The following is a 22,005-nucleotide window of genomic DNA, read 5'->3' on the forward strand; positions in this document are numbered from 1 at the left end:
CGCTGCATGATCATTTAAAATATTTATATCCTACCAGGTCAAGATGACCCCCTAGTGTCGACTTAAGTGATTGTCTTGAACGTTCACAAAACATTTAACATGTTAACCCTGCCGCAATTTTGCGCCTGTCCCAAGTCAGGAACCTCTGGCCTTTGTTTTTCTTGTTTGTTTTCAATTTTAGTTCTTTCGTGTGTTATGGGATCTAGAAAAGTGTGCATCCCCCAAAACACGTTGTTTCTGTACCGACAGCAGGGCCGGTTGAAAATTTAAAAAAAAAAAAAACAAAAAAAAAAAACAAAAACAAAAACAAAAACTGAAACAAAAGATTGTCTTCATATCAAATTGTTTCCACGGAAAGTGTCTTACAAGAAGCAAGATCTCTTCACTCTCTTGTGTAACCCCTGCATGTTTTTCGTGATCCATGTTTCTATTTTACTTTTGGTTTTCAGAGTTGATGGTCTATTGTTTGTACTTCTGTGTCCCGGGTTTAAACGACTCAGAGAAAATATCCATTTTTTTTTAGTATGGATTGTTAAATTGGGTATTTTCTCAGAGCCGTTTAAATCACTCGAAACTAGGCGAGACATGCACAGAAGTGATAGATATGTATTATAAATATCGAAAATTGGATATTTTTATCAGCAAAATGAAAATTAAAAAAAAATATCTGTTTCATATACCCATGCGCCTAAGGATAAAACTAGATAGCTGCCATGGTTTAAATTAAAGTAAGACAACCAATTTCCCGCTATCAAATCATTTGAAGAAAAAAAAACAATGTATTGGCATATGACCTTTTACATTGGAGGGTTAAACTTGCATTAAGTCGTGTTCAACCCTTTAATAGAAAATAAAGGAATATGGAGTAAACGTGCACGGAACCTAATCACACAGCGTCAATGCATAGAAAAAATATAAATGATCAATGCTCAAAGTTTTTATCACTGTTCTCCATCTTGATAATTGTTGGAGGGTCTTCAATAATAAAAAAATCATTTATACCGTAAAACAAGGTCAAGATGGTCCCTAGTGTCAACCTAAGCAGGACTAGAACTTAAAGTATAATACTGCCCTCTCAATATATTTAAATCTAGTCTTAAAAAATCACCAAAATCATCACAATACAAGACGAGAACTGACAGACCGGTATTTTTGATTATGAGAATTACGTTTTTTGCTTTATCCTACATATTGGTTTTTTAATCTTGTCCCTAAAACCGAAAAATCTTAAATTACAATAAATCAATATTGTCGAAAAAATACGCGGCTAAAAAACTTGATTTGCATTTCAATGTAAGAAAGAGTCCGGGAAACGCTCAGAATGCACAATTTTGCGTAATTTTTCCCAGAGCTTCTGGGGGGGCCTTCAGTGGCCCCAGACCCTCGCCGAAAATTTTTTGCCTCGCTACGCTCGGCTACCATATATTTTGCCTCACTATTGAAAGAGGCTAGTTATGGCCCTGGGCAGTCCTATAATAAAAGACTTCTGAGGTTCATATCATTTACACTCAACGTTTTTTATCATGTATTTTTTACTATCAATTAATGTTTAACCCGAGTTGGGGTTTGATAGTAAAAAAAAATAGATACTATACGAATTCGGGTTCAACGTTGATAATAAAAAAAAATATCCGCTAAAAAACTTTGAATGTAAATGATATGAACCTCGGAAGTCTTATATTATAGGACTACCAGACCGGCCGCAGCTTATCCCATGCATGCAGTGTGTGAGGATTGTCATAGTTTTTTTACCCATTCCCGATCCTCATTCATTTTACTAATCACTATAGTTCTAAAGTTGCTAGCCGCACTTTGATTGTTTTATTTTAAACATTAAAAATAATAATATTAAGATCTTATAATAAATAAACTGACAGAAATCACTTGTAAATCATGAATTTTTCACAATGATTTGTCGCGAGGTATAGTATGGCATTGTTGTTCTCATTCACCAATCCTGCTATGTAAATGACACAAAATATAGAAAACAAACTACAAAACCTGCAAGACACAGACATTCATTTTTTTTCAAATTGTCTTGTAAAAAATGCTGCTGCTCAAAAACATTTGTTAGTGCCAGGAAACACTCAGAATGCAGGATTTTAACGCTATAAACCCCAGAGCTTCTGGGGGCCTTCAGCGGCCCCCATACCCCCTGCCGTAATGCAGCCTCGCTATGCGAGGCTGGATGGGCCACTTCTTGTCCCATATGTCTAATTTGCAGAAACCGTATCATTATTTTTCGGCATGCTACGCCTATGCTATACCCCCCTTTTGTAGCCGTCCCGCTAGACCACACGACCACCTGGGCCTCACAATAATAAAGTTTTCGGTGGCCGTGTGTTACCTTTCCTCGTCAGTTTTAATCTAGCGTCGTACTACAGAACATGATATATAAGCCATGGAGATGTTATTGTTACAAATTAATGCAAGATACAGTCACAGAAAATAATTATATGTATAAGAACGTCTAAGTCAGTGACAACTCTACAACAGATTTATCCATCGGATCACCAGCAATGATGGTGATACATGGCTGTGTATATATATATACAATCTTTATGAATTTGGTATGATATATATGTCTCAGTGTATGTTTGTCATGTTTGTGTATAACCAATGTGTATTGTCTTGGTATCAATCCTATGATTTTGGATTTCAAACCAATAAAAATTACTGACTTACTTACTATACACATCCTAGCTTAAATCAGAGAAGAATTAAAGTCTTGGACACTTATTATGGGCGGGGGAGGAAAGGGGGGGGGGGTCACTTATGTATTCATTTAAATGCAATCAAAAGTTTACCAATCGGACAGACCTTCAGTTAAAATTCGTGTCAAGCTCTTTTGTAATCATGATTATTAGGAAACATCTTATAAGTTTTCCTACTGTCTCCTTGATTTACTCGATACAATTAAGATTCTAATAATAGCCAGTGCTACATTATCAGCCTGATAGATCCTTGAAATGGCTAAATTTTGGACTTGATCATCAATTGTTCCAAGGTGAAACAATATATTTTGTTTTATAATTCTCCTCCTATATTCAACGTAAAGCTCACAAAATCTTGTGGACGACATCAAAAGTTCAATGTGGAATAGCAAAACTTAATTAACATAGTTTTTTCACTGCCCCCCCCCCCCCCCCCCCACCTTCTTTACTTAATTTTGGAAAAAATGATTGAATATACATGTAAAATTGATGTGGGATAAGCAAAACTTGCAGCAATGTTTACCCATCCACTACACCCCTAAACTATTTGATTTAATTTTTTTTATCCTACATTGATCTTTTGATGTCGTCAGTGTGTCCCTTATGTTATCATGTTTGTCAATATGTCGATTCAAATCAAAATTGTACTTACTAAATTTGCAATTGAGATGTAGGTTGCCAAATTTTGAGAAGCCACGGGAAGTTCCGAACTGTTCACTAGTACATGGCATGACTAGTGAGGCCTGTTTTTTTAACAGTCAGTGCCCCCCCATCCCCTTTATAAAAATTTCTGGATCAGTCAGTTTATGTTTAATGGTAAGTTTAAAGGTGTCTTTAAATATTGATATTTTTATCTTTTATTCTCTGTCTTATCTCGTTTGATTGGATTTTTTGTTATAAATTAATGTAATTGGTATCCTCTTTCCAATTTCATCGTTAACAATAGACCTACAACAAAAGGCCCTGTACTGTAATTTTCTGTCTTGTCTAAAAATACTTTAAATAGTACCCCTTTCTTCCCATAGTACTGATTTCATAAATGCTTGCTTGAAACCAGAGACATATAATACAAATAAAATAGAAGCAGGTAATTTGCTCTCATTCCACACCAAAGGAGGATAAATGTATGATAACATTTTAATGTTACCGGCATTATTCTACATACATTGATTCTGAGACTACTTTAACATATACATTCTAAGGGCTTTAATATATTAAAGGGCGGGTATAAGGGACGAAGTAAGACCATGTGACTATTGCATTGGTTGTTGTGATTAAAACACGATAAGAGTGTTTCCTTCCCCCTGCATCTTATGATCCTCATTGAACAGTAGAAACTACTTCAGCAGTTCAGACATTAAACAATCTGAAACTTTTCAGGTACTTTCTATATGCTCATGTGCAATTTCTTGTTAGCATAGTTTTGTACTTGGACAGATAATCAGAATGATCAACAATCAAGTATATTAGACAACAGTCAGGTCTATTGCCATTGGTGAAACCTGGTATGAGGTAATTTTAATTCAGCCTTGTACAATATATACATAGACTACAGTCATTTTTGCTCAAGCATTGCAAATAAGGTTAAATGTTAGATGTTTTATATTGTTTTAACTGCATTCATGGCAATTATTTAACCATCCATCGGGGTTCCAACCCACGGACCCCCTGGATCTGCCACTGCCAAGCACTCTTTGTATTTATAATTCAACTTAATTGTAATTACAACCTTTAGAAAAAAATATAGAAAGATTTTTTTCAATTTCTTTTTTTTTTCAATTAGGTCAAATAAAATAATATCTGTGTTCATGCTATTCAGCTATTACATCTTTGAAAAAATAGGATAGGTAGGGATTTTTTTTATTTTACATTTTACATATTTTTCATTGACTCTTTGGGCTGATGGGAGAGAAATTCTGACATTAACAGTGCTTATTGATAATCGGTACGCTATTTCTAGGCTTAAAATATAGGGTAGTTGCGGATGGATGTTCATAATGAACAAAAGTTAATTATTTTACAGTGACTTGACTGATAGTGTTGCTATCCAACAATTGCAATTCATTCAAAATTTTGACCAAATTGCAATTTGTTTTATTAAACCAAATTGTTCAACTGGTCAGAAATTTGAACAAATTGTTCAGTCAAAACGTGAAAGTGCAAGGTGATAAAATAAATCATACTTACAATCCTATAAGACTTTAACTCCACTGTGTTGATGTTAATTTTAAATTAGTTTATCAATCTGTATAGGTATATATAGCTATTACCATACTAAAGGTGAACTGTTTTATTTGTAATTGCTATAAAAATGTCCAAACTAAGCTTTTATATAGGTTTTCTTTCAAAATGTATTCTATATTCATAAGAATCACACAGTATATGAATAAAAACATCATATTCAGTAAAATAATTTGTAAAATTGCAATATATTTGTAGGAAGGGGAGATAATCTTTTTTGGTTTCAAAAAGTCTTTATTCAAAAGAATAGTATTTTAGGTTATTTCCCCAAGGAAACTTATCAATAGCATATTGTTATTTCACATATAGTTTACTGAATATATGATGTATTATTTTAAATGATATATGATTCTTATAAATATAAAATCCTTTTCGAAAGAAAAACTATATAAAAGCTTAGGTTGGACATTTTTATAGCAATTCAAAATAAAATAGTTGACCTTTAGTATGGTAATGGCTATAATATAACATATATGATATAATATATCAATACAGTGGAGTTAAAGGCTTATAGGATTGTAAGTATATTTTATTTTATCACCTTGCACTTTCACATTTTGACTGAACAATTTGTTCAAATTTTTGACCAGCTGAACAATTTGGATTAATAAAACAAATTGCAATTTGGTCAAAATTTTGAATGAGTTGCAATTGGTATAATTATATTATATCATATATGTTATATTATAGCCATTACCATACTAAAGGTCAACTATTTTATTTTGAATTGCTATAAAAATGTCCAAACTAAGCTTTTATATAGTTTTTCTTTCGAAAAGGATTTTATATTTATAAGAATCATATATCATTTAAAATAATACATCATATATTCAGTAAACTATATGTGAAATAACAATATGCTATTGATAAGTTTCCTTTGGGAAATAACCTAAAATACTATTCTTTTGAATAAAGACTTTTTGAAACCAAAAAAGATTATCTCCCCTTCCTACAAATATATTGCAATTTTACAAATTATTTTACTGAATATGATGTTTTTATTCATATACTGTGTGATTCTTATGAATATAGAATACATTTTGAAAGAAAAACTATATAAAAGCTTAGTTTGGACATTTTTATAGCAATTACAAATAAAACAGTTCACCTTTAGTATGGTAATAGCTATATATAACTATACAGATTGATAAACTAATTTAAAAATAACATCAACACAGTGGAGTTCAAGTCTTATAGGATTGTAAGTATGATTTATTTTATCACCTTGCACTTTCACATTTTGACTGAACAATTTGTTCAAATTTCTGACCAGTTGAACAATTTGGTTTAATAAAACAAATTGCAATTTGGTCAAAATTTTGAATGAATTGCAATTGTTGGATAGCAACACTATCAGTCAAGTCACTGTAATAATAAAAAATTATATTAGTACATGTACAAATGTATGTCATGTATGTACTCATATTATGCAAATATTTAAAGTTATAGCCTTGAAGCAGAGATTCACTATACATATATATGTATGTCTGGCATGCAGAATGTTGAAAGAATTTTACTTTATACATGTATAAGCAGTCGTGCGTATATCATGCATGGTACTTTTACATCTTTGAATATGATACAGCCGTAATACGGATGTTGTAGAAACGTCCGTAATACGTATGTTTAAGATACATCCGTGAAACGGACAATCCGTTTTACGTCAGTTTTTACACGTACGTTTTACGGATGTATTTTTACAGACGTTTTACGGACGTAACCGTTTCATCCGTAATACATCCGTATTACGGATGTTTTACGGACGTTTATTACCACGGCCGTGAAACGTCCGTAGCTATTTTACCTGTGTAGTTGGATGGCGTTTAGACTAAACAACACGAAACGAAGCTACGCATTTTCATGCGCGTGCCCTGTTAATTGTTTATTTAAGACTTTTAATAGTTTGGATAAATGTTTTACATTGTTATAAATCAAATCGGTGAACATAAATTTGACAGCTAGTGTCCCTTTAAAGGACCAAATCAAGAACATTGTTTCGAAAAAAGGTTTCATAAAAAGGTTACTTCTGTCTATGTAAATATATGATCTTCAACAACTCCTCTATACAAGCAAATTAATGAAATAACGTTAACGATATATGCATAATAGTTGCACAAATAAACCAGTACTTACATATAACAAAAACAAGAAATTAAGTATATCAAGTCAGCGCTTATATGTTTCCTTCTTTATTTGTATTGGTAACGGTTTTTTTTATTTTTGCGTCCACAATATCTGAATATTGACCAACTTTATTGTACATATGAATATTCAATTGCATGTATCCCCTTAGAATATACTTTACTACAAACTAATACAAATTGTTTTCATTTTATGTTATTGTTGTTTCACATAGCGGATGGAGTAGCGTGGTACAGTTATGAGGAATCATTGTAACGATATCAGAATTATGCCCTGCGCCACAGGAACCGTCTATTTTGTTCAAATAGAAAGAAGTTTCCATAACAATTCTCTGATTTGTTTCTGTCCATATCCAATTTCTATGCGAGTCTTTCACGGCATCAACCCAGAGATCCAAATCTGTATATGAATTAATTCTTGGACAGTTATTGAAATTATGTCAAATGTTTATTGTAAAAGCTATTATAAAATCATTACCCAAATGAATATACATAAACTATTGTTTTACTTCATCTGACTTCTTATTGACTGTGATATATTTACTCTATACTTTCATGGAACGTTTACCTTTCTGAAACATATAAGGTCACTGCAGGTTTTTCATTGTGCTTGTGTATCTGAAGAATTTTATTTCTGTGTATTGTTTTGTTTTTGTAGCTTGTCTTTTCGTCATTTAAAAAGACCGTCATGTATTGAAGTATAAAGATAAGAAGATTTGGTGAATTGCCAATGAGACATCTCTATACCGGAGACAAAATCACATAATAGGTATCTGTTTTCAAATAAATCTGTGCTTAAATACATTTCCAAATGGCAGATTAGTATTTTTCAATTCCGCTTTGCTTTCAATGATAAACAAGTTTGTGAATGATATTTTCATATACTGTGGTTTAATCTTATATTATGAACTTACGGTTATAACTTGATTTGATTCGGTTGATGACATCTATTATTTCAGCGCCTGAATCAAAATTAGCTAGAGTTCCACATTTGCTTCTGCAATAGTTCTACAAATAAGATTAAACAACGAACAATGACAAAATGCATTTATTTAAAAACACTCTTTGTCTATTATAATGTATGTTTAATAAGCATACACACTATTTAAGTTGTACATTGTGTGTCAAGAATATGAAGTCCTTAACGTTTTTTTTTACACGTGAAACATGTATTATGTTTCTTTATTGTTTGGTCTGACGAAGTCCAAAAACCGGCTTATCGTATGGTGTTGTTGGAGTTTTGCACCTGCTATTACGAAAATGATTGAAGAATTGCACGTGTTGTCCTCTTTCTTAATTATGATATACACAGCTGCGCCGCTGGTATAAGTTAAATATATCAATGGGTAGAAATTTATATGGCAATAGTTCATAAAAGTGCCTTTTCTGTTCAGATGTCTGTAAAAACTGTTTACTGATCTTTTATCTAAAAATGACCGATAATATGAATGATCTGATGTGGTTTACATCTAGATACGATTCTGAATAAGATATTGTATATTTTGATAGTTTTTAAAAAGGCACATGATTCGGTTATGTTTCTATGTGTGTTGGCGTTTGTTTTTGTCGCACTTTAATGTTCCTGTTGTTCCTTTGTTTTCCTCTTATAGTCGGATTTAGTTTGTATCCCGGATGTGTTTTCTCTCAATCGATTTATGACTTTTAAACACCGGTATATTACTGTTGCCTTTATTCCTGAAGTCCTCATGAAACATTACATGTGTAGGGATTTTCGCGTAAAAAATACGATATATGAATTGGGATGTTTTACATATTTTGTTATGTCGTCTTTCTGGGATTGACTTGTACATACCTGTTATAGATTATTGGTAGTCTTTTGAATTGTGTGAACAATATCTCGTATATTTATACCGAGTTTTATTTGTTCTGTGTCATTAAAACAATGAAGGATGGGATGCAAACAATTTTAGTTTGATCAAATATATGACTTGCCTTTGATTCTATCCATGTTAACTCGTCATTTCCGATATGGTAACAAGAGTGTCCTTTAATAACATATGCAGAGTTAGGACCACAACCTTGAACACTTCCAGAGTGATGCAGTGAACATCCTGAAATATGTTACTATTAAAAATAATCTATTTCTATTTTTTTAAGTATGATATTTTTCTGAAATTCCCTGTAATATTTGTTTTACTTGTAACCAGATCAACAGATATGAACGAAGATTACATTTCTGATTATTACGAATATAAAGTCTCCAAATTCAAAATAAATCATTCCACCAACATAATCATGATAACCTACAACATTGTAAGTCTTTGGCCTCAACCAACGGCTCGTTGTATTTTAGATGGAATGAAAGTTTGATCCTGCAAATCTACAAACAAGTGATGAATTGATTTTCCCGGTTATCAAATTACCTTCTTGAATTATTTTGTGACTTCAACTCCTATAGGTGTACCAAAAGTATTTAAGATTATAGGAGGACCGAGTTAACCTGTAATTGTATATAAAAGATATAAGAAGATGTGGTATGAGTGCCAATGAGACAATTCTCCATCCAAGTCACAATTTATAAAAGTAAACCATTATAGGTCAAATTACGGTGTTCAACACGGAGCCTTGGCCCACACGAACAGCAAGCTGTAGAGGGCCGAAACATGACTAGTGAAAAACTATTCAAACGGGAAAAACAACGGTCGAATCTATAAAAAATATTGACTTTAAATGCAATGAACAAAGCAAAAACATAAGACACGACAAGCAAGAGTCCAGAAAACTACACAAAAATCTGGTAATTTTGCAAAATAAAATTAGGAAATCCTGAAATGAATCAAGATCATCGGAAGAGAAACAGTTCCTGTTCTAGTAGCGACACTTGGGAATTGTTAATGACAAAAAAAGCATCTTTGATCAGATACATTCGTTCATTTTATAAACGACAAAAGAGGGGTCCAGGATGTTTGTTTCATACGTGTTGAAATGTGACAGATATGCAATAACGATCCAGCACTTCATATAATATAGCGCAGACAATTTGTTTCTTTTGAGGTTTTATGTCTTACACAATTGAGTGTTTCTATAGTAAGACTAATTGAGTTCGTATTTTTTCAATACGAAATCCTGTGTAGCAATTTCTTACTATTTAATAAAATCAAAGAATGATTGTACCTACCATGAGCAGTGACAGCAGTGCTAGTCGACACTGTAGTTGTTGTAGCAGGTATTACATTAATCAGTTTGGTATTACACAGATCTGTTTTACAACATCCACCTTTCAAGCCTTGTTGTCTTCGTCCAAATCCTGATTGTACAGGATTAACACCAAGCCTTTGACAAAGCTGTAAATATATTCGATATTGTTGTTTTTGCCAAAATCTTTTCAACATTAATGGACGACCTCTATATTCAACGATGCATTTTAACTTCAATATTTGAAAATACATTTATTTTAAAGTTTTTAAAGTGAAAATAATAAACATGTGGATGTACTCTCAAATCGTACTTTCTTGTTTATTTGACTTGTTGATACTATTTGTAATGCTTTTTTGTTATTTTATATTAATATGGATCTTGTCTATATAGTTATCAAAGGTACCAGGATTATAATTTAGTACGCCAGACGCGCGTTTCGTCTACATAATACTCATCAGTGACGCTCATATCAAAATAGTTATACCAGCTTTGATTATTTAGAATATCTACTAATTTCTACTTCTTTGTACTACATTTGTATGAACTTCAAGATTATTCTCCTTAAATCTGTACATGGAAGTCTTATCTAGCTCTAATTGTATAGTTTTATTGTTGATATTCACCCTATATGTATCTAGTGTTAAACTAGGTATTTATTTGACAGAACTCTCTTGGTATTCCTAATTATTCGAAAATTTTATATACACAGAAGTAGTATACCTAAAACGACAAAGTTATTTTTCATTTACCTGTGTTTATTATGTAAACCGTTTTTTTTTCAAAAGTGGGTTATTAAGTATTTCGCAGTGGTGTCTTGCCATGGCTTTGTTTGGACTTGTTTGTTTACTTTTTTGGCCTTCAATGTTTGTATCTATTATTTTACTAACTATGTATTTGCATTCAAGTATCGCAGATAAAATTTATTCGTTTATAGTGTGTTAATTTTACGTTTTTTTGATTGAATTAAGTCTTCCAATTGATATTTTATCGTGTGTTTTCTGTGTTGTGATGTTATACTATTGTTTCAGAAAAAGGGAGAAAGTTTGGTACCATTAAAACGTTTAATCCCGCTGCAAATGTTTGCACCTGTCCTAAGTCAGGAATCTGATGTACAGTAGTTGTCGTTTGTTCATGTAATTTATACGTGTTTCTCGTTTCTCGGTTTTTATATAGATTAGACCTTTGATTTCCCCGTTTGAATGGTTTTACACTAGTTATTTTGGGGCCCTTTATAGCTTATTGTTCGGTATGAGCCAAGGCTCCGTGTTGAAGGCCGTACATTGACCTTTAATGGTTTACTTTTATAAATTGTTATTCGGGATGGAGAGTTGTCTCATTGGCACTCGCACCACATCTTCCTATATCTATGTAAACTGATGACTATTGCAACGATTTCTGATCAATGCAGTTTTCAGCATATGCCAGATATATCTCACAAAACATGTTTAAATAACATTTAGGTTTTATGCATTGAATAAATTGATATATTATACACTATATCGAGTTATATCAAAAATGATACATTATTCATTTGCTAAATTATTGTTATAAATTACAGATGTAATGTTATAAAAGTTAGCTCCAAACTTACGTTCTCATCGAGACATCCTAGTCTGAAGACTGGACGTAGATCATAGCTCAGTGTTTCTAGCTGGAAACATTCCTGTACAGACAAAAACAATGTTAAAGACTTTACATTTTGTTTATAGAATCTTGATTGTTACAAACTATATACATCTCTTAACTTTTATATGCCAAAAGGGGCAATAAGGTCATCAGTCATCAATTACTAAAATATATGCTACATAGTTTAAGATTGATCCTTATGCGTAGGAACTATTTTGTTTTGTACTACTTTCCAATGTATATTTTTTACCGTGATATTACGTCTTACAAAGTTTATTCAAATTATTTTCGCAAACGAATTCAGGTGCTAGGGGCCGTCATAAATTGAAGTGAGGTGAGAGTTGTTTGCTCCGTGTAGAAGGCTTCACTTTGACTTGGAGATGAAGAACAGCAATAAAAGCGCTGTTTTTTTGTTCTTTTTTGTTGTGTGTGTACTGATTTTATGTCATGGGTTGATACTACATATCCTTTGTTTTTACTTCTAAGATTTGCACAAATAAAACTGAGGAAAATAAACTGAAACTTATGCTGCGTTCACGCTGCCAATTTCGAACATGTTATATGAACACAAGTTGTATTGTTAACATTTTTAAAATAAAAACCTAATCTGTTGGACGTGAATTCAAATCAGTATCCAAAGGTTAATATACATATGCAAATGTTTCCAAAATAAACGCAGTAATTATCTATAATCAATCTTTTCAAATCTCATTACACTTGTTTAGGCCTTGTGTGAATACGTCCTAAGTCGCATCCATCCAACAGTTCCTTTTTTGTTCTATTTTCTGCTATTCTCCTCGACGTTATATAGCCTACTATTTTTCATTTTGGCATCTCTTGCATTCAGATTGATATAATTTAATACTGTCATTATATATATGCATCACATGTTTCCGAAATACTTAAATAATTATATTAAGAAAGAAATGAATTTAAATAATTTTGAAAAATAATCATTTTGAGTATATAAGGAAACTGAACATTGTTCTCGAAAATATTGTACCTTCCCTGATTCACATGTTGTGGTATTACTGCAATCTTGTAGACGATCTATATCACTGCAGCTATAACACTGATCTGTAAAATTAAGGTAAAATGCACCATAACTACATCACAACAAAGATCAATTTCTGACTAGGAAGATGCACATGGGGATGTTGTGGGATTAAACTTGATTTTCGAGTTCTTCACTCTTGAATTTTTTCTTTTTATTATGAATTGTTTATCAGATATTCGAAATAAGACGCCTTACATACGGTTATAAATCATTACTTTTAGAATTGTATATGTTTGCTTATCATTTCATTTTACTGAATGTTGTCCTTAGAAGATTAATACTGTATTCCGCAAGCTGGACAACCCAACAATATTTTGCAGTTGTTTATATATACAAATACCCGCAGACATACAGTTTAAACCAAATCAGAATATGTAATTTAATATACTATACGTTGGTTTAACCTTTTCTGCAACATTTATATTTATTCTATATAGTTTTTGGTGTATTTTTGCTAGACTAAAAGCCCCACATAAAGAAAGCTTATTCAAATATATATATGAAAAAACAGCAGAAATATTAGAAACGGAATTCAAATAACATCAAGGCAAATAATAATGAAAAATAGACTTACAACATTTTTTGCAAAACCTAGGACAAATTTTATTAGCGATACAGTCGTTGGAACAAAGTTTGGCATCATCCAACGCTAGCTTATGACACACGTTGTCATCCATGTTCTTGCAGTCAGGTGTGATTGTAGGTACAGCTTTTTCAAAATAAATGGTAAAATATTCGCATAACACTTTTTTCAATATAATTATTACTAATTTTTCAAATGTATTGCAATAAAAAAAATCCATTTGATATCATAATTATTTGTGTGTTTGTTTATATTTAAGTTTAAGAGCGCATTAATTAAAAAAAAAACTTTCTAGGCTGTGTACGAAAACTGAAAGATTCTAACTTAATCAATTAAGATATAACAAGGAAAGACCAATTGAAATCCAATATGATTCTCGACAATTATGATCAATTATTACTTTCAAATTATGGAATAGCAGTTGCAGATACAAGTCAAAACGATCTAGCTACATATAGATATGTTGCTAGAATCTGAATTAGATAAAATACCATATACATATTATTCTATGAACAAAGAAATCATTTCTTTTTATCAATCTGATGGAAATAGTTATTGTTATTTCAAAACCATGTTTATTCTAAAATTGTCCATACTTTTCATCTTTCTGTTTTTAACTGATACTTAAAAGCCGAATTACCTTTTGGATGCATTAGCGTCTTGGACTTAAATAAATAAACTCAAATCGTATTGTATTTTTCGAGTAACAAATGTTGAGAAAACATATAAGTTCAAAAACAATCGATTTAGTTTTATATCAGTGCCACGAATATTAAAATGTCAAGAAAATATCATACTGAAACGCCGAATTCGAAATTGTTTACGTGTATATTGACGTCCCATCATAAAATTGTGTTCAGTGAAACTTTTTCTGTTGGACAAATACATTTGCTGTAATGTGATCTTGTGTCACATATAGATATGCCGAAACTTAATTGATAAAGTTATTCCTTAGAAGCAAGGGGAAAGGATGCGAATGCTTTGTTTACCTTGAAAATTAGTATAACTTACAGGTTATTGTTGTAGCTAGAATAACTCTTGATTTGGTACTAGGTCCTAACAAGAAAAAAAATACAAATTCTAGATATGTAACATAGTATTATATAACAAGATATTTGTTTTTATATAAACTGTATTTACCAAATTCCATGTGATATTACGGCAAACATTAGACGCGCATTTGATAACATTTCAAGTAGAACAATATTTCTTACTGAACTGTCTCAACGTGTATGTTATTCTGTAAGATCGAGTTTTCAACTGTGGCAAAATATACAGAATCATTTAGGATTTTTATACTATAAAATTAGAATACCTTATTGTGAATTCTACAAGAATAAACATTATAATAGAAGGAAGGATATTCCCGTGCAATCTGATTAATATTATCTCGCGTGCTCGTACGTATGATAAAATCAAAGAACTATTTTTAACCAGATTGATTCCTATGGATATTTAAATCAATTGCACAAAGTAAATCCGTTTTTATTAAAGATATTTAAGATACATATGTAATTTTTCTGTCTCGAATATTTTCATAAAGATCCTTAAATAAAGAGTGGTACTATATATATATATCCTTTATTTTATTCCTTAGAAAAATATTCTTTACTTCAGAGCTCCATGTCCAGTCATCATATGAAAACAAGTGACTATAGCATTTGCCCCTATAATTAAATTTTTTTTTTTACATCTGATACGTCCCGCCCCGACCGTTATTTTGAATTGGACTTGGTCAATAACACTCAAACTCCACAAATTAGAAGACAAAAATATATCGATTCCCGAAAACATGAAGAAGTCTATAAAAAAGAGGATCCATGCATGTTATGCGATTTGTATAGACAATAGAGTCAGTTAACCAAGATTAAACTTATACATGTATACATATGTCATTGTAAGTAACACATAACCGTTTACTGGAGATACATGTATAACGGGACTGTTGACATGGAAAGTACAAACGTAACTAAATAATGGAAAATATTTTAATATCCACATAACAATATGTTACCGTATAATTGATGTTGTCGTTTTGATATTGTCGCGTATTTACATATAATGTCTTAATATACATACCACACATATTACAGAAGCGAGCGCAATGCTCCTGTGACCAGGGGGCATATTGTCCACATACAATTGTTGTGTACTCTTTGCAGTTAGGAATCGTATCAAAGCAATCAGACATGTGTGATGTAATATTATCTGTAACAATAAGACAAATCTTGCTTATAAAATGTTATGCTTTTTGGTAGTTGTATATTGAGTTACTAACTTATGAAAAACAAGAATCGGTTTTGCTATTCGCCTGCTAATTGATTATACATCATTCTCTTATTTGATGCGATCTTTTAATTATATATATTTTTTTTGTTTTATAGTAGATTTTGTGAATGACTATGGTAGCAATACACAGTTAGGAGTCTAGTTTCGCATTTTGGCCTCGGTAGATTTTTCACCAAATATGGAAGTTATTGTGTATTAAAATTAATTTTTAGACAGCTAAGTACTTATTTAGCCTTCAAAGATGGTTTATAAGAACATCAAGATTATTTTATACTTGTTTTATGGGCTGTTTTCTGTTTGACTCTCCGTATTTTCATAGCTAGACCGGCCATCGTTCCAGAAATCAATGTAATGTTTACAAACAGTTTTTTTCTACACAAAGCTTTTGACGCAATTTTACAAAACAAATGAGATGAAAGACATATAATTTTCATTGGTTTTATTGAAAGATATATGTAAAAAGTTTCAGAAAAGGTATGACTTCAAGCAATTGAAGTTCTACTTTTAGCCAAATTTTGGGGAAATATGTGACATCTTTTTCTCCCTTTTTGCAATATTTTATAACAAATAAATGCAGACTGTTGCCATGGATACACCTAAATGAAATTATATTTTACCATTTTATATAGTGCATATAATATCTATGGAAGATTTTGATTACATACATATGCACATATATGAAACAAACAGTAAGCTTATTATTGCAAGAAAGCAATGAAAAGGGGATGGTAAATTTTAAGAGGGAAAATTTTAACTTTTTCTCCTAACTGTTTATTGCTACCTATACCAACACATTTGATAATTGAAATCGGACGGTATTTACACGGAGGATAATTCGACGTGCCTTTCATATCGGACATAGTTGCGTTACTATGCCTCCTTCAAAACCAACAAGGACAACTCTGTTCCGTACATGGTTTATTACCGGACGGGAGAGGTAAAAACTACTATAAATCAAAATAACTTAGTCAACCCTTAAAATGCTGTAATTTTAAACCAACCAGTTTCAACTATACCTAATACATTATGTTTAAACCCACGGTGTTTGTTTGCACCTTTCTTAACTCAGGAACCTTTTGTTCAGTGGTTGTGGTTTGTTGATGGGGTTCGTAATGTTTCTCGTTTCTCGTTTTATTTGGATAAGATCGTTGCTCTTCCTGTTTGCATCGTTTTACAATAGTCTTTTTGAGACCCTTGATAGCTTGCTGTTAGGCTCCAGTGTGAAGGTCGTACTTTGACCTGTGCGGGTATATCTTTACAAATTGTGACTTGGATGGAGAGTTGTGTCAATGGCACCCATACCACATCTTCTTATATCTTTATGTTGCAAAACAAATGATGAGTTGCTTTTACTTTGTGACAGCTCTGAAATCTTTTGTTGCTGTAAATCTACTAGTCGATCAATTTCATCTGGTAAATTATTGTTGCATTTGTCAATGCCGCAACATGCACCTTTTACAACAACATCTGACCTTCTACCACCATTGACATTTAGTACACAAGTCTGAAATGAAAAAAAATTGATGGTTGGACAGTTCTGCAAATGTTTGGAGATTTGTCTTACGTATATAAATCGCTTTTCGACTTAAATAAGATCGGTGACGAGTGTGTGCTCACTTTTGCTTTGTATTACTACAATAGTAATATAAATTAGATGAGCCTCACACCCCCTAGTCTCAATTTTCCCGAAATATACAATAGCAACATTGTATATTTAATTTCAAATTAAGTGAGTACAGTCTGAGAAATAGCTGAACACTAAATTAAAAATGATTTGTTCACAAAAAAGCATGCAAATGTGCTGCACTGTGAAGGTAAAACATGTTTATTGTACATACAATAATAAGCTATTACATACATGTACTAGAATATGGAAGTTACAATTAGAACATGCTAAATAAAATAAATTTAAAACTTACATTTTTTAGTGCACATCCCATTTTATATACTTTCGTAAAATCGTCGGCAAATGTTTCTGATGTGAAACAATACTGAAATGCGAGAGAATAATGTCAACAAAATAATAACATTAAATTTCAGTGCAATATGTCTTCATTACAAGACAACAACAATCAAAACCAAGGAGTAAACAAAGACTCATTAAACCAAAGGACATTTACATCAACAGTTATAAATAATAAATAAGAAACAACACGAACTCCACTAAAAACCAAGTGTGAAATCAGGTGCTCCGGAAGGGTAAGCATTTCATGCACCATATACGGCACCCGTCGTGTTATTTCTTTGTTCAGTTCGGTAATGATGAAAGGTTACTATGACTGAGGAAGAATATCAAATATGATTTCTGACACACTTTTGTCATAATGGCCAATCAGCTCATGATGGCGACCGTAAAATTTCCTGAATGATGACCTTCATTTGATTAACAACTTTTGAGAAAACAGTATTCCTCGTTCAACTAAATCAACGTACTTTGAGCTAGCTCTAGAGTAACGTATCAATTGAGACACATATACTCCATATGCCGGTGCCGCTGGGATATTGCTACACAGAAATGAAAAGTTGACTATAGGAAAATAAAAACCATCGCGTTTGTCATAAATTTTGGTATTCAACCTACTATCAGTAGTCATTTCGAGAAAAAGGTCTAAATATGAAGCAGATTTATCTTTGTCGGTAGTATCTTTAATTTCAAGTTCACTTGGATATATTAAATGTAAGTGATCACTGAATCTATTATTATTAAGAGACAGTACACCATCAATATACCGAAAATTGAAATTAAATGACTGGGCTAATTTCTTTTCTCCTTTCTTTACAAGCCCTTGAATAAATTCTACTTCATAGGAATGTAAAAACAAATCTCAAAGTAGAGGAGCGCAATTGGTACCCATAGGGATTACAATAGTCTGTTGGAAGACAAAACCTCCAAATTCAACAAATATGTTGTCAATTAAAAAGTCCAGCATGGCAGTGATATCCTCTTCGGTGTATTTTTTCCTTGACTCTGTATTATTTTTCACAAAGTAAGCAAATAGATACTGAACAAAATAGCTGAATCTATTTGAATAAAATCGATCATTTAATGATTATATTCGATACTGGCCAGTAGATTTGTTGTGCCTTTAATCTTTAGAAGAACGAAATTGCTTACTTGATTGTTTGTTGGGTAACTTATCTATAGGCATACTCATTATTGATTGATTCAGTGGCAAATATGTCATACATATTCCGGACGATGTTGTATAAAGTTGAAGACGATAGGCGACAGTTATAGTTATCAAAGGTACCAGGATTATAATTTAGTACGACAGACGCGCGTTTCGTCTACATAAGACTCATCAGTGACGCTCATATCAAAATATTTATAAAGCCAAACAAGTACAAAGTTGAAGAGCATTGAGGATCCAAAAATAATGTTTACTAGTAACAATTTTAAATATTTATATCACACTGTGTAGGTTTTTTTTTACTGTGGTGTGTTATATATTTTATATGCTTAAACTGCTTATATTATTTGTTTGATGAACATATTATCTTTTTACATTGTTAATGACTACGTTTATGAGTATATAAAGATGGTTTTGTATAACCCTAGAAAACATTGTTATTCCTGGTGGTGTTTCTTTGTCTTCCGTTTACAGCAGCTTTATTATAATAGACCTAATAAGTGGAGATGATAATTGCTCATTAATCTATATGGTTGTTTTCAATTACACAGAAAGTTAATAGATGTGTTTATCACTGAAACATTATATTTATCAACATTGAAAATCTAATTATTTATTATTTGAACATACTATCAAAAATTGATTTCATTAAATTATGTGTGAATAGTATAGTAGCATGATCTATATTTTCAAAAACAGAACTATTTCCAGGAGAAGGTAAATATGAAATCTATACTGTTATCATATTTCTTAATTTAACAAAAGATGGTTAACACGTAGAAACACTGCGTCCTTCTTCAATCTTTTCAAAGTGAGAGGTTTATCTGAAAAACTAGGTTTAATCCACCATTCTACATACGAAAACGCCTGTACTGATTCAGGAATATGACAGTTGTTGGCCATTCGTTTGATGTGTTTGGGCGTTTGATTTTTCCATTTGATTAAGGACTTTCCGTTTTGAATTTTTCCTCGGAGTTCAGTATTTTTGAGATTTTACATTTCATTTAAACCCATACATACATGATCTATAGATGGACAGTCGACTATAGTGGAACAGTTTGCTGGATTGACTATTTCTCTGCTGTAATAGCACCTTACAGCTACAAAACAAAATATTACTTTCCATTGAATGCCAAACCGACATGATTAACCGACAGTGAGTTTTATGTTTCGGTGCTAAGATTAAATTAACAACTCAATCTGGAAAAGACATAGTTATTTTGCATTCGATGTGGATTAAACGATTTTTTCTTGTTTACTATAATGAATAGTTTTGCAGAGAAATAGGTAAAAGCAATGAAAACTAAGATTGTTTTCAATTGAAATGAAAAAAATAAATAACTAGTCCACTAATTAAACTGGTTTAATCCACCATGTTCTACATTAGGAAATAATTGTACCATGTCAGGAATATGACAGATGTTAAACGTTTTTGAGCATGTGCTATATCCATTTTATAAAATACTTTCCATTTAGAGTTTCCTTTGGATATTTTGTTATTTCACTTCTAAAAACCAATTGAACTTACGACAGTTTCCACAAAATCTGTTACAGATACTTGATAAACAACTGTCATCACACATTTTTGGATATAAGGATGACAGTATCCTGCAAATAGCTGTGTCAAGATCATCACACACTTGTGCGTTTGTCAGTATGCATACGAGTGTTAAACCTGATAATGTAAACTTTTTTGAGTAATTAAAAAGAAGAGATTATTAGCTTAGATATAAGTGGATCGAAATTTATGAAAAAGACAGAATAAATATCTATATCACCGTCGACGGGTGACGGATTTTCTCCCTGTGATGAAGATCCATTGGTGAACTTGTGATCTTTTCTTGTCTTTGGTCGTGCTTTTGTCTCTTTGACATGTTCCCCTTTTAATTCTTATGTTTTCATAGCACCATAAAAAGAAATAATCGCCTCTATCTTTTTTGTCTCGTTATTCACAAGTGAAAATGTTTGCATGTTTTTTTTGTGTTTTCTTCATTCGCAATAATTTGCGTCTTGTAAACACCATAGTTCGAAAACAATAAGTTTATTTTATTCATTTACCAGTTTATATGGTACGTCTGTACAAATTACAAAAGTTAACTCAATGACCTTTTATTAATTTCACAAGCACCTTTGGTAAATCAAATAATGATTCCTCTTTTTATATGATGTATACATTTGTACCTGTGTGGGCTCTAAAAGACTACATATGTACTATAGAAATAGGATTAACTTTTTTACCTGCCGATCTTGTACTTACAGAATGGAATGATGAGCACGTTCATTTCCGGTTAATATAACGTCCAGACTACTTTACATTTCTTATCACATTTGGCATTTGACATACCTTTGCGTATTATCTATATGAAAAAAAATCCATTGTTTGTGTGAGACTATGATAAGAGAAAACAATGTACTAACTCGAAGCCTCTGTTTAAACACCAATATATATGGAAACCTAGTATTCATTTCCTCTGAATTAAATCACATCAGAGCTATTATTAATAGAGATTTTCACATGTTGGAATGGACGACTATTTGATTGTCGAGGGAGGGATAAGTATGGCTTACAAAATAAATGATTAATTCCGGAAAATCCGTCGGTATCCTGTTCCCCCCAATATAAATGGTTTGTTGGAATAAAGATATATACAAATAAAGCTGACTGTTTTTGGCATATGTGTATATGTATGCAATCAATATCATCATAGATTTTATGTATTGTAGCTTAAATGGTCGAATATAATTTTGATTAGGTGTATCGATGGCAACAATAAACTTTTATACAGTTGTTATAATCTATTCGTTTGAAGTATTTTTTAAAAATAAAATATTTTGTCATTTGATTAAGGACTTTCCGTTTTGAATTTTCTTTGGAGTTTAGTATTTTTGTGATTTTACTTTTTGCTATAAAAGAGTTCAAAAGTGGTGCAAGGATGTCATATATTTCCCCAAAATATAGCCAAAAGAAAAATTCCACTCCCTTTTCTTATTACATTTTCTGAAAGTGTTAACATATAACAGGCTATTATTTGAACTGGAATTTATTAAAAATTTCAAGCACAGG

The 22,005-nt window shown here is 31.7% G+C and overlaps 1 protein-coding gene across 2 annotated transcripts; it reads right to left on the reverse strand.

Annotated features, from left to right (window-relative positions):
* Positions 1 to 7,191: 7,191 nt before the first annotated feature.
* On the reverse strand, positions 7,192 to 21,281 carry LOC143048171 (uncharacterized). 2 transcript variants are annotated; one of them, XM_076221693.1, is made up of 14 exons: positions 21,199 to 21,281; positions 20,470 to 20,616; positions 19,962 to 20,041; positions 17,730 to 17,801; positions 17,164 to 17,314; positions 15,601 to 15,729; positions 14,533 to 14,577; positions 13,513 to 13,647; positions 12,885 to 12,958; positions 11,847 to 11,918; positions 10,236 to 10,401; positions 9,050 to 9,168; positions 8,011 to 8,104; positions 7,192 to 7,496 (listed from the first exon to the last, which is right to left on the reverse strand). In XM_076221693.1, exons 1-14 carry the CDS (start codon positions 21,221 to 21,223, stop codon positions 7,288 to 7,290), a joined length of 1,518 nt encoding a protein of 505 aa, XP_076077808.1. In that variant the 5' UTR covers positions 21,224 to 21,281; the 3' UTR covers positions 7,192 to 7,287. The 2 variants fall into 2 exon arrangements, with proteins under 2 accessions (XP_076077808.1, XP_076077807.1); XM_076221692.1 differs by having other exon boundaries at positions 17,158 to 17,314.
* Positions 21,282 to 22,005: the final 724 nt, after the last annotated feature.

The sequence above is a fragment of the Mytilus galloprovincialis genome, chromosome 10 (assembly GCF_965363235.1).
Source record: "Mytilus galloprovincialis chromosome 10, xbMytGall1.hap1.1, whole genome shotgun sequence".
Taxonomy (NCBI): Eukaryota; Metazoa; Mollusca; class Bivalvia; order Mytilida; family Mytilidae; genus Mytilus; species Mytilus galloprovincialis.

Coding starts and splice junctions, on each gene's coding strand:
- LOC143048171 (XM_076221692.1), bottom strand. CDS start 21,223: ATGAACGTGCTCATCATTCCATTCT. Junction 20,042..20,469: donor CAGATTTTGTGGAAACTGTC/GTAAGTTCAATT, acceptor TTTGTTTTGTAG/CTGTAAGGTGCTATTACAGC. Junction 8,105..9,049: donor TAACATGGATAGAATCAAAG/GCAAGTCATATA, acceptor TCTTATTTGTAG/AACTATTGCAGAAGCAAATG.